This window comes from Pyrgilauda ruficollis, unplaced genomic scaffold (assembly GCF_017590135.1).
Source record: "Pyrgilauda ruficollis isolate IOZ18807 unplaced genomic scaffold, ASM1759013v1 scaffold9, whole genome shotgun sequence".
In the NCBI taxonomy this organism is placed as follows: domain Eukaryota; kingdom Metazoa; phylum Chordata; class Aves; order Passeriformes; family Passeridae; genus Pyrgilauda; species Pyrgilauda ruficollis.
In genome coordinates this window covers 10,994,185-11,006,902 of record NW_024531043.1, presented here as the reverse complement: position 1 = coordinate 11,006,902, position 12,718 = coordinate 10,994,185, and the positions used below count along the sequence as shown (strand labels likewise).

Sequence of the window (12,718 nt, the reverse complement as noted above, 5' to 3'; positions counted from 1 at the left end):
CCAGTCCCTAAATGCTACACAGCCAGAAGCAGAGATGGGGCTTTTCCCAGCAAGGATCTTTTGTGGATGGAGTGAATCAATCCCTAAGACAACACCTGCACACCCAAATTTCAGCATCAACAGTGCATCCTTCAGCAAGTTTCAGGCAGGGGGAAGCCCAGCTGTAGTGAGCCATTAGAGCACAGAGCATTTTGCACACAGCAGTACAATTTTTCTTGCTGGGAGCAAGGGTGTCCAGGCAATGTCCTCTGTGCCACCACTGCCTCTGTCCCACTGATGGGCTGCAACAGCAGCTGGGCTGTCACAACGTGTCCTCCCAGTGCCACTCCAAGCAGCAGTGTCCCAGGCACTCCTGCTTCCCTTCCTGGTGGAACTGGTGATGCAGAGGAGGTTCCTGCTCTCTGAACAGCAGCACCACGGGCTCTCTGAAGGCTTCTGAGCTTAATGAAAGCCTGTCTAGTTAATATTGTCAGTGTTATTAACCAAGGCAAGCACAGTCCCAGAACTGCAGGGATCATTACTTCCATACAGCTTCAGCATCTTGCAGGGTCTTTTTGGCTGGAAGCTGCTGGATAGGTACCACAATATTGTTACTGCTGAATTGTCAGAGAACAAGAGCAAAGCCAACAGGACTGCTTACAGAAATGTAAAGCACCTTGAAAGGTACAACACTTCAATTCCTTAATTTTCTGGGCCTTTGCTGATTTAAGAATTTGTAATAATCTCCCTGATATTTGCACCAACCTAAAAAGTGCACAGAAGTCACTGCCAGTGCACGTGAGGGTGGGACAAGTAATCGGAGACGCCTGGCTACCTCTGTCCTAACTGAAAGTAAAACTCCAGGCACCAACAAGATAAATAAATCTTCACTGGAAGACAGAGGATGACTACACTCAGATAGAACAGAAGCCAGATCATCTCCAAAAGGCTCAGCCTGTGTTACTGGGAGTGAAACAGCTTAGTATGAAAGTTTCCTTCATCAGTGAGGATGAGAAAGCACACTGCAGCCCTAATTTAATCCTTCCACTAAAAAGGCAGCATGATTTCACTATTTCTTGCCCCTGGAGAATAATAAATTCTTCATGCATGCTGTTCAATTCATGCCACACTCCAGGAAATCAAGTGTTCAAAGAAAAGACACTTGAGCTGCAAAAGCACTCTGCAGAAAGGTGGATATTCTGTGTACTTTACTGAAAGATCCAGCAGTGCTGAACCCAATCCTCTGTGTCAGGAACAGAACAGAGCTTGGCACAGAACATGGAGTGAGCTACCAGGAGCAACTACTGGAAACCTTAAGTGCTTATCAGTTTTTTATCACTGTTAGGTGAAGTAATTTAATCCTTCCACTTTGGTCATCTCCTAAGAATTAAAAGAAAAAACCCCAAATACTAAGTGAAGGGAACTGTAATGAGAGAAATCAGTATAGATAGGGTGATATTTCAGTTATGAATAAACAACATTCCTTTCCTTAAAAAAACAACAACAAAAGAAAACCAAACCCATAACAGCAGCATAAACAAGACCTTCTAAAGAATTAAAATAAAAACTAAAGCTGATTTTTAGCCTTGAACATAGTCACTGCAGACATGAGACCTGAGAAGAAGCTCCACAAGTCAGCATGGCAGCTACAGATTCAAAAGCTGCTTGAACAACTTAATGGAAGATTAATCTGTCAATATTTGTTAAACAGAAAGCTATTGCTTGTGACTCAAGAAGCTCCTAAGTAATGTATCACAGTAGCCCAGGAAACTGACTGCCTGCTTGCCCTGTTCTGATGTTCTTTCCCTGACAGCCATTTCCAGTCCCTGAGGAAGACAAGACCCTGGACTGATGGCTCTCTGCCTCATCCAGATCAGACCCTCTGCTCTATGTCTAAGCAACAGCAAACAAATTGAAATTCAGATCTCTGGGAGCCTGGGGCTGGGGTCATCAACACCAAAATCTTGGGGGCTGTCAGTCAAGGATTCCTCTCATCCTAATTTGTGTGGATAACATGGCAAAGATGATTGCAGGGCAGCTTTTCTCAGGAAATTCCAACATCCAAACCAAACACACCTCTTCATCCTTAGAATCAGAACTTCCTACTCTTCCCCTTTTCCTCCACATCTCAGAGTTTGAGGGTGATTTGAGTGCTAATTTTTGATGTAATGACAGTCTCCACTTCTATACTGCTAAAAGGAAAGCTGCCCTGTTACGTTTTAGTAGCATTCTGGTTTAGGATTTGGGGAGGATGAGAAGCACTGGGAAGGAAGAGATCTGAGCTGGGAGGGCAGGGATTACCCACTTTTGTCTGGTGCACTTTAGAGACCACTCAGAGCAGAGCTCCCACACCCGCACACCCAGGAGACACGGCGGGAGGAAAGGACTCTGCAGGCGAGCTGCAGGCCCAGGCACACTTACAGCTATGCACTGCCTCATGATGCAGGACTGCTTCATCCTGCCGGGCCCCCCGAACTTCTTCATGTCCTTGCAGAAGTGGCACTCGCCGCACTCTGTCCGCAGGCACGCCTCGCACTTGCGGCATCGCGTCCTCCGCCGCCGCGCGCCCGCCGTGCTCCGGTTGGCCGCGAGCTTCACCGCGGAGGCAGCGCCCAGCTTCCCCTTGGGCCGCCCGACTGCCCTGTTCTGGAAGAGACACACACACACACACAGGGTCAGCTGCATGTGCCAGCTCTGCTCTGCTGAGCTCTGGGCAAAACTGACTGCTGGTAGTGAGTTATGCACACACAGGTAAGGCTCAGCGGGTATGTACGGCCACTCTTAGGCATAAAGGAATCCACAGATTTTCCAAGAAAGGATGGGCTGTAAAATGACACAGAAGCCAGGACACAAATGAGAGATCTCAAAGCCAGAGCAAGCCCATTTCAACAGGAGGGCAGGGAAAAGACATTTAGGCACAGCTCAACACAAGATCAAGTCCCAAGTGAGGCTCTCGGCTTAGGTCAATAGATGATCCGTGCCAGTGCTGAGCTCTGGCTATCTAGAGATAGCTTAGATTCATGCTCAGGTTAAGCCAGAAGGATTTCCTCTGCTGAGTCCAAGGAGCAGCAAAAGCGATTTGGTGGTTAGGTACAGCAGAGAAACACTCAGCCAATGGCTCAAGCCCCCAGTCATATCCCTAAAAAATCAGGAGAGTATGAACTACTGCCAAGCAATAAAGTAGGAAATAAAACACAAATGCTACAAAACCCTTCCAAGGTAGCTCCCCTCCTATCCAACACCAGCAAGTGCTCAAAAATAGAACACCAACTGATGATGTGCAAAGGCTAAAAAGGGCATCCCAGGTCTAGATTTCAATGACCTTTAAGACAGAAACTAAAGGAGCGTGAAAAGATTTGAAATTATTAGGTTAACTGCAACATATTCACTCTGGACATCCAAATTTCGTGTTCTCATCAGAAACTCCCTGTTATACACAAGAACTTACAGCTCAAGCCAGACATCACTAAATACCATGTAATTGTATGGAGCTAATTATGCAAGAATTGGCTTGGCTCATACTGACCCCTGACAGCTTTCTCCATAAAGATGATAATAACAGGACCGCAAAGTTCATTTGGTTTAGCATTTATACAACTCTTCCATTTTCTGCACATCTCAGCATATGACCAACAGACCACCCAGTTTCACTTTCTGTTCCTGTTGAATTGTGGGCAATCACCAAGGCAGGGGCAGCTTGGCTGTAAGGAGCCATGCAGAAATTCCACCAGAGTTTTTAAATGAAAAGATGTTGCAAAATTGCACTTGGTTGTAGAAAAGCTTCCCCAAGTGTCCTGCTGTACAACCCTGAAGACAAGCCACACTGCAGTGTATTTGATCTTTCTCTCAGCTGACTTAGCAAAGCTCCAGTGACTTTCTCAAAGCTGCAGAGAAGTGCTGATATTTTAACAGCCTCCATCCCAGGAATCTGTGCTGGAAGAGCAAAGAAGTCAGGAGCTAGACCCCTTAAGTTTTCTCTCCTACAGACTGACTGTCTGAGGTGGGAGAAAACACTACTCAGTCCATGAGGTTGCAGAGATTTCTGCGAAGTTTTTAATTCCACTCCTCCAGAACAGATTTTGTTCCGTGCGCAGGCTGAACCTCACTGCGCTGTGTGAACACGGACGAGCACAGCTTCCTTCCCATCGGCAACCGCAGCAGCCGCCTGGATTTCAGATCAATGTCAGACACTCTAAAGAATAAATATTTACCTTCTAGACCAACTTTCCAGCCTCTCAAGGATAAAGTCGGCTCTGGCAGGACTGGCTTAGAGGCAACCTAGATAAGAGATAATTTTCTTCCTCAGCATGAATCACTCCTCCATTCTATTAGAGTCTCCTTCAGCTAGGAAGGGAGGCGAGACACGAACCAAAGGCTGGATAGCAGCGGGAACAAGTTAAACCAAAACATGCACAACAACCTTGGCAGCTCCCCTTGGACAACAGCACATGGAAGATTCTGTGTGAGCACCTGACTCCTTCCTACTGGGAAGCAACATGATTAAGTTTGAGGCAAACAACAGCTATGATACCGTGAGAATGCTGTTTTTAAATGCTTTCAAGGAAAAATCAAACTCTGTACTTTTCCAGCTGAAAGACAACTCCTGCTTCTGCCAGTGATACGAGCCAAGTCCTAATTCTGAGGACAACAGTTTAAGTGCCAGGACACTGCAAAGACAAGTGATAAAAGGCATCGCTTGAACACAGAATTTGAGAATCCTAAAAAAACCCACAAAAGCAGGAAGGTGAAAGTACAAGAACAAGCCTGAAGTCAGACCATACCACACAACTCAGATTTTCTTCCAGACACCACCAGAACACAGCAGAGGTGCAGACCTCCATCTCACAGTATGGAACATTTCTTGCCTACCCAAACCTCTTCACTGCTCATTAGCAAATTGTACTAGCTGGGTTTGTACCAATTTACCAACCAACCAATCCCCAATCCAAGCCACGTTTTCACTCCAGGATGTCGCAGCCAGCAAGGCTGGAGACGCCTTGCAGGAATTCCCATTCGTATCTAGTTTCAAGGGGCTCCAAAAGTGGTCGCTTAAAAACCTCCATAGAAGAAAATCTGGCCCGGGATTCAAGGGGGTAGAAGGAGCCTCCAACATGGCTTGGGGTTTATTTAGCACATGGCAGCCAGCCAGATAAATTCCAGGTCGATGTTAGTGAGGAGATGCTGCAGGATTTCCAGCTCAGACTGCAGTTTTACAACATACCAGGCCTGGTAATGAGACTGGGTAAAATCTCCTTCAAAGTTCCTGTCCCCATCTCTGTACTGCCACTTGCCACCCTCCCAGCACAACTCCATGGATTTGTCTTGCAAATAATGAGCACATGGTAGGGGATGGCAGCACTCCTTACCCTGGGTGGCCAGCAAACAGCAGCTCCACGGCCTGAGGCTCAGGACTGGGTCACACCCATTGGGGTGACACAATCTCATTCCTGTGGAGGGGACTCCACCATCTCCTTTCCCAAGGAGATGCAACCCTCAAGCACAGCCTGGACCTGATGACTCTCAAGCCCCCCACAGCTGTCTCTGAGAACTGTCAAGGAAACAAAGATTGAAGATTTTTTTCCCCCCTTAAACCTTACAACAGAAGCCAGGGAGCTCAGACAGAGCCTGCCCAGAATATCATCACCAGCCACTGTGTTCTCCAACATCTCCACAAGAACTGTGCTCCTAACTTCTATGGCCACAGCAAGTCTTCAAAAGAGAGACAGGGGGATGCTGAAGTGGTCACAGCCACTCTGCCAAGCTCTCAACAAAGGCAGAGCAAGCAGCTGCTGAAATGTATTAGGATTAATATCTTAAATCCACATCTCTATTACACCGAAACCTAGAAAGCTGGTGGGTTTGCACAGGACACCATGCTCGGTTGTTCATTTTGTTTGGGTTTTTTTTGTTTGGGGTTCTTTTTCTTTTGTGGGATTTTTTTGGTGCTCTCCATATTAATGCTATGACACACAAAGGTAACTTGTTCCTGTTCTCAAAGCAGACACAGCACCTGGGCACTGGGGGTGAACGTGGGCCATCACATGTACTATCCCATGCATTACAAAACCATTTACAAGTCAAGAAGTTGGGCTCGCCCTCCTACACCACAGTGCTTAAACATGCCCACCCCTCCAACAGGAAATGCAGTGATTTTCTGAAGTGCTGGCCTCCTACAGACCCCACCAAATTCAACACACTCCTGTTGGACAGCAATTAGGGGACTGGGTGGGGTGGTCACCAGTAGTTAAAGTCTCTCAACAGGACTGTGCAGATCTGGGAATACGCTCAGGTGCAACACTCACAATTCTAAACAACTCCTAGGAAATGAGCTACCTGGAAGCCTCTACTCAGAACATGAGTTTATCCTGGTTATGGACAAACATGTGGCTGCTGGCAGTTTCCACTGCCTACTTACAGGTACCTGAGCACACTTCCACGTGTCCCAGCCCTGCCAGCTGTCACTAAACCACCAACGAGAGTCAGAAGGACCAGAGGCATTAAGGAATGGCCTCTGCCCTGAGCACAACTCTTACTGCAACAGGAACATAATCCTGATGTTTACAGCAGCAAATTTCTAACCTTCACAATTACAAAGAACAACTCAAAAGATCTCGGACAAACAAAAAATACCATGAACACCAAGCTTTGGAGAAAACACTGCAAGAGCTATCAGCCATTAAATGCATCATTAAATAGGTGCTGATGTTCCCCAGCTGCTGTCCCAACACCAACTGGGATCTGCCAGAGATGTCACCAGGCAACTTCACACACAAACTCCTCCACCCTAGAAAGGAAGATCAGCTGACCCCGAGACCAAGTCCAGAAGGAGGGAGGTCCTGGTTCTCAAAGCAAGGCTGACTAAGCCTGCAGCCTAGAAACAAGCTCTTCTGCAAGTGGCCTTTACCTGGGCACAGCTCTTATTCCACCACTCAGCTCCAGTGACCTGCTTTAAACTGCTGCCAGCAGCACCAAACCATTATTTCAGACTCAACATCTCCAACAAAAACCCAGAGACGTGTGGGGCTGTTCTGAAGGGCTTCTCAGGGGGCAGGTCAGCAAGACCCTGAAGCACTTCACTTCAACCAAGTACAGTCTGAACAGCTCACGTAGTATCCACTGTGTACATCTCCCCCAGACAAGACCTTTTGTGTGCAGTGTTCACTGCTTCAAGGTGCTGTGCCACACAAATATACCCCCTGCATTTGCAAGGAAATGGTGATTTCCTTCTGTAACACACAGACAAATTCTGATTATTCTCATTTACTGTAGTTTGACCACATCCACACAACCACAACAGCACCCAAAGATGAGAATCCAGGACTTGCCAGGTGCCAGTTCTGAGCTTAGAGCTTTATGTGGCACTGCATCCCAATGCAATTGTTTTAACAGAATTAGAATAGCCAAATCTAACTACCACTTGTTTCTTTAGAAGGTCTGATAAATAAACATTAGGGAGAAAACATTTTTTTACAGAAGCTACATGCATTAACCCACAGTTCATAACTGCTGTCACCTAAAACATCACCCTAAAGGGGCTCGGTCATGGACAATACTGGGCACTGGAGACACCACAGGGTGGCACAGCAAAGGCTTCTGGTCTCTTAGGTCTCTGTCCTTTCCCACTGCACCAGAGGTGCATTTTTCCATCCAAACAGGGTGCAAGTTCTGGAGGACAAGACTAATGCATGCTGCTCAGGGCAGTGAGCAGCACTGTCCCCTCCTGCTCCAGTGCCACACTCCTCTCCCAGCCTCCTTATGCAGGGATTCTGATGCTCCCACTAGAAACCTAAATTGACAAATCCCAGCAGTGGTGCAGACCAGGTAACCCTGCATTTACCCCAAAATATGGGTACTGGCCTTGGCTGCCTGGCAGGGTCTGCCTGTTACACTCACACTGCCAGGCACTGCACAATCACAGAACTGTTAAGGCTGGAAAGACCTCAAAGATCCTTGAGTCCAACCATGAACACAGCACTGCCATGTTCACCACCAAACCACGTCCTCACGTGCCATATCCACACATATTTTTAACTCTTCCATAGATTCCACCACTTCCCTGAGGAGCCTGGGAATAATCACAACCAAGGCAACAGTTCTTCCATATTAAACCCTTACGTGTGTTTAGCAGTTAACAGAAACCCTTCTCAAAGGAAGAACTCAGAGGAAGAAGGAAGGACAGGATGATGTAACTGCAGGAATGCAGTGGGGCCAAGGAAGAAGCTAGATTAAGAGAGCAAAAAATCCCACTGATGCCAGTAACATCCTTAAAAGTTGTATTAACTGAAGAGCACAAGCCAACACCACGGACCACGTCTGACTAAAGCCTATCTACCCAAAAATCTGCACATGCAAACTCCAGGAGAGCTGTTTTCCTCTCACAGTGAGTGTTTACAGTTACATCACCCTCCTTCAGAACACACTCCTGCTGGGGTGGAGGTGTCCTTCAACTCCAAGGTCCCTCATTAAGCAGGAGCATCGAAGGGAAAGGGAAGGCTCTGGAACTTTTTCAATCCCAGCTATCCCAACTCAGCATTAATCCTCTCCAGATGTTTACTGCCACCATCTCCTCCACTTCATACCTACAAAATCCTCTTCTGCCACAACCAAAGTAGTTCCTAGTGACCCTTCCAGGTGACCACACAGAACTCCACTACTGAATCAGGCTCATTTCCCGTAAGAAAACAGAAAGAAAATAAAAGTTTATACTTTGCAGGTTCATCTGGGTGTTAATGACACTCCAGCAGCTTTTCTGCCAACATAGCAATGTTGTTTAGGGTGTGATAAACTGGCACATCAGTGCCAATGTCAGTGCCCCTGTTTATTTTCCTCTGGTGGTGAGGAGACAGAAGTTAGGCCTGGAGGGTGGAATAAGATATATTGGCAAAAATATGCTTTGGGAGATAAGCTTCATCAAAAGTAGGAGCTCTTAAAACAAAGACCCCAGTAAATTCCAGACTTGTGGCACAACACAGCTTTTTTTACTGCTGCTTTGGGACAAATCCCCCTGCCCCAACCAGGTGCAGTTTCCTCTGTTTACACACAGTCAGAAATCGAAATTCTTCACACCAGGAGCAGCACAGCAAGCTGGTGGGCTGGGTAGGTGCTGCCCATGACACAGGACACAGCCCCAGCACCCACGCGCTTCCAAGCCCCCAGCACTGCTGGCAACTACCACAAGTGCAGTAAATCCTGTGTGCTCTGTGATAAAAAACCCCACAGTCTTTTTGCCTTCTTAGCTTAGACACAGACCAGGGAAAGAGGAATGAAAGTCAGCATAAGAAGTGACAAAACCTGTGGTTTCTACCCAAGTATTGAAATTGTGCTGCTCAACTGCACCTTTAGAGGTGAAGCACCTGTTACATACAAGGGCTATCACAGTAGAAAAAGCAACATAACACTGATTTGACGTGAACTGTGTAGAAAAATAGGGTAAGCAGACATTAAAGCAGGCCTGTATGAAAATACAGCTGCAACTACATGAGGTGTTTTACCACTGGAACAGTTCTGAACAGAAAGGAAAACATTCCACAGGTCTTTGGTACATAGGTCACTGCGTTATAGTTTAGGACCCGACGAAGTTTCTTAAACTCCAAAAGAAAAATTTCCCCTGTCTTGCACTAATTTTTGTTTTAAAGTTCTAAGATACAAAAACGCTATGAAAGCCTCAGGTTTTAGAAGAGTTGAAGAATCCCAGAACATAACCAACTTTCCAGATTCATCCAGCAAGAACCAGCACCTCCAAGCAACAATTTCACAGCTGGTACAATACAGCTGAGACCAATCTGCTCTCCCAACCATTAGCCTTTTTTTAAAAAGTGTGCAGTGATTGCACCAAGACACAAACACAAATGGAAAGGGCCTGGCAGGAGAAAAAAATTAAGAAAAGAAGAGGACTGGGACATTTTAACTTCTATGTCTGGGAGCACAGCAGTGAACTCAAAAGCAGCACAGGCCTGCACATTCACATAAACCTCAGAATTAGGCAAAGGCTTAATAAAGTTACTCATGTAAACCTCAGCTTAGGTTCTTGGACTGACACTGCACCAGGCCAGCGCAGCACGTTGTGTCCCCCGAGGTTTCTGCATCAGGTCTGCCATCCCTGGGGAGCAGCCAAGGCACACCACCACCCCAAACTCTTCTTCGACCCCGTTTTCTATGCACGTTTCTAAACCAAAACAAGGTAAAGTTCTTCAAAACAAGACGGGTTTTGGAAGATAGCCTCAACACCTGGACTACGCAGAAACATGTTTTTAAAAAGAAAATATCAGGCTATTTTTAAGAGCGAAACACCTCGAGTTAAGAACAAAACTATCAAGTTTATGCTTAAATTACATACACATGTTTAATACTATTCCTGGTGCATTTTTAATTGCTTAGGCAGTTCTTAGAGAGTAAAATACGCAATCTAGAACATATGTTCTGGATTATTTTTCACAGATTACTTCATAAATTCAAGAAGTTTATTCTCCTTCCCCCACAGGAAAAAAAAAAAAAAAAAAAAAAAGCCTTCAGAGAATAAACCCTGCAAGTATTAATAAAAGTTCTCTTTTCATTCCGGCACACATCCTTCTCTTTCTTCTACATCCCTCGTCCCTGGGAATGGAAAGGAGGCTTTGGCTATAAATCAAACGAAGACAAGGTAGCCAGGCTCAGCATCAGACTCTCCCCCAAGTCCCGCAGCCCTCTCAGCTATTTGAGGAATCTTAATAGGAAAAAAAATAACAATTCTGCCGCGGACAGGGCAGCCCCCGAGAGGCAACAACCACCCGCTCGCGGCGCGTTCGGGGCCCTGGGAGGTGCCGAACTCGCGGTGCCCGGGGCGCCCGCGGCGGGCGAGGCCGAGCGCCCCGGGCCGGCCCCGCGGAGGCTCGGCCGCTCCCGACCCCACATTGTTCCCGTCCCCGCGGCCGGCGCGGCGCTGCCCGGCCCGGCCTCCTCCCCTCCCTTCCCGCTGCAAACTTCGCCGCCCGCCCCGGACCTGCTCCGGCCCCAGCTCGGGCCCCGGCCCCGGCTCGGGCTCCGGCTCCGACTCGTAGTCCTCCTCGTCGGCGCTCGCAGACATGGCCATGGCTCATGGTGGGCCCAGGCGGAGCCGAGCTGACATGGCTGGAGCGGCGCTGCTGGCGGAGCCCCGCTCCCCGCACACACACACACACATGCAGGAGGAGGAGGAGGAGGAAGGGGGGCCGTGCATATTCATGCCAGGCAGCCAGGAAGGGGCTGGCCCTGCCGGCACGGCCAATCGCGGGCCGCTTCCACACCGCCGGCCTGCGGGGACAGCGGGCACCGCGCGGCCGGGGCACCGCGGCCGCCCCCCGCACACGGCGCGGCCGGGGACGGGGGGCTCGGCCGCCCGGCCGGCAATTAGTCCCCCGCCGGTAATGAGCCCCGCGATGTGCCGAGGGCCGGCGGGGGCGGGCCGAGGCTCGGGTGTGCCGAGCGGCGCTGGGCGGGGAGGATGCGCGGCCGCCCGCGGGGCGCTCGGCGCTGCTCGGGCTGCTCAGACAAAGGAGACGCGCACAGACACACACACACACCCTGCTCCGCGCTACCTGCCCGCTCCCCTCCCGCGGCGCGGGGCGGGCCGGCAGCGGGGACCTCCATCCCTCGGCAGGGGGAAGGCACCGAGCAAACTTCCAGATTGCAAGCGGCAGAACCAGCGCTGGGATAAGACGAGGCGACCCGGCTGGTGGAGCTGCTCGCATCTGGCCTCACGCTGCTCCTTGTGCAGGCACCCCCTCTTTGACTTGCTCCCAAGGAACCATTTCTAGCCGTGCTCTGATCATCCTGCCGCGCTGCTGGGGTTTCACAATGAAATACCCTCCCAGCAGTGTGACAAGTAACACATCGGTCAAGTGGGGACCTGTTCTGGATCCAAAGGTCCCAGGGCCAGCACCTCCACATGGACACTGCCTTTGCCCTCCAGAACTTGAGGGTCACAGGCCTGTATTTAAGTGCCGGAGATTTAAATTTCCCATTGGATTTATGGGCCTGCTTTCAGGGGAAATCCCGATTTCACTCAAGTTGTTAGGATTTTGCCTCCGGCTCCTACGCCCACAACACAGAATTAAACATGAGATTAAATATTTGCATGTGCTGAGCAACCAAGAAGCCATAAAGAAGCACATCTAATGGTCCTCGCATCAGGATTTTGCCAAACTAGTTTCAGCTCAGTTCCCTGGTCTGAATTACCACATGGCACAACTGCTTTGGGTAGTGCAGAAGAGGCAGCAACAGGCAAGAGCTGGCATGGGAGCAAGCAGCAACACAGCCCTTGTGACACCAGGATCCACACCGAGCCTGGTCCCTCAAGTTTAAGTAACAAAACACAGTCAAACTTTAAACACATATTTACAGGCAACTGCTGGTAAAGCCACGTGAATTGTGTATTTACGCCCCTTCCTTATTTTCAGGACATTAAATATCCATTGAGTGCTGCATTCCTGTCCTCTTGCCAACTCAAACTCAAATGATGGGTAGGTGACGGTGTTCTCCCCATCCTGCTCATCCACCGTGCTGGGAGCAAAGCATTTACTCACAACACATGAGTAACATGTGTGACAACACATGAAGGGGCTCCCAGAAGGCGATGGGATGTGCTCAGCCTGTCTCCTCAGGTTTCTCTCTTCCCCCATTGTGCTCCTACACAACCCGGAGCAGGAGCAGACGAAAGCTGAGGCATGAAAGGCATGTGCCTAAGGCCTTGGCTTTCAGAATCACAAGGTAGTATCAGAATCCA

General features: G+C 48.7%; 1 protein-coding gene across 6 annotated transcripts in view; it reads right to left on the bottom strand.

Moving 5' to 3' along the window:
- The window catches only part of KDM2B (lysine demethylase 2B), a 106,499-nt gene that overhangs the window by 14,130 nt on the left and 79,651 nt on the right, over nt 1–12,718 (bottom strand). For all 6 annotated transcript variants that reach the window (XM_041488440.1, XM_041488443.1, XM_041488441.1 and 3 more), the window contains one exon: nt 2,401–2,625. In XM_041488440.1, the coding sequence (XP_041344374.1) occupies nt 2,401–2,625 (225 nt within the window). The remainder of the gene's footprint in view (nt 1–2,400; nt 2,626–12,718) is intronic.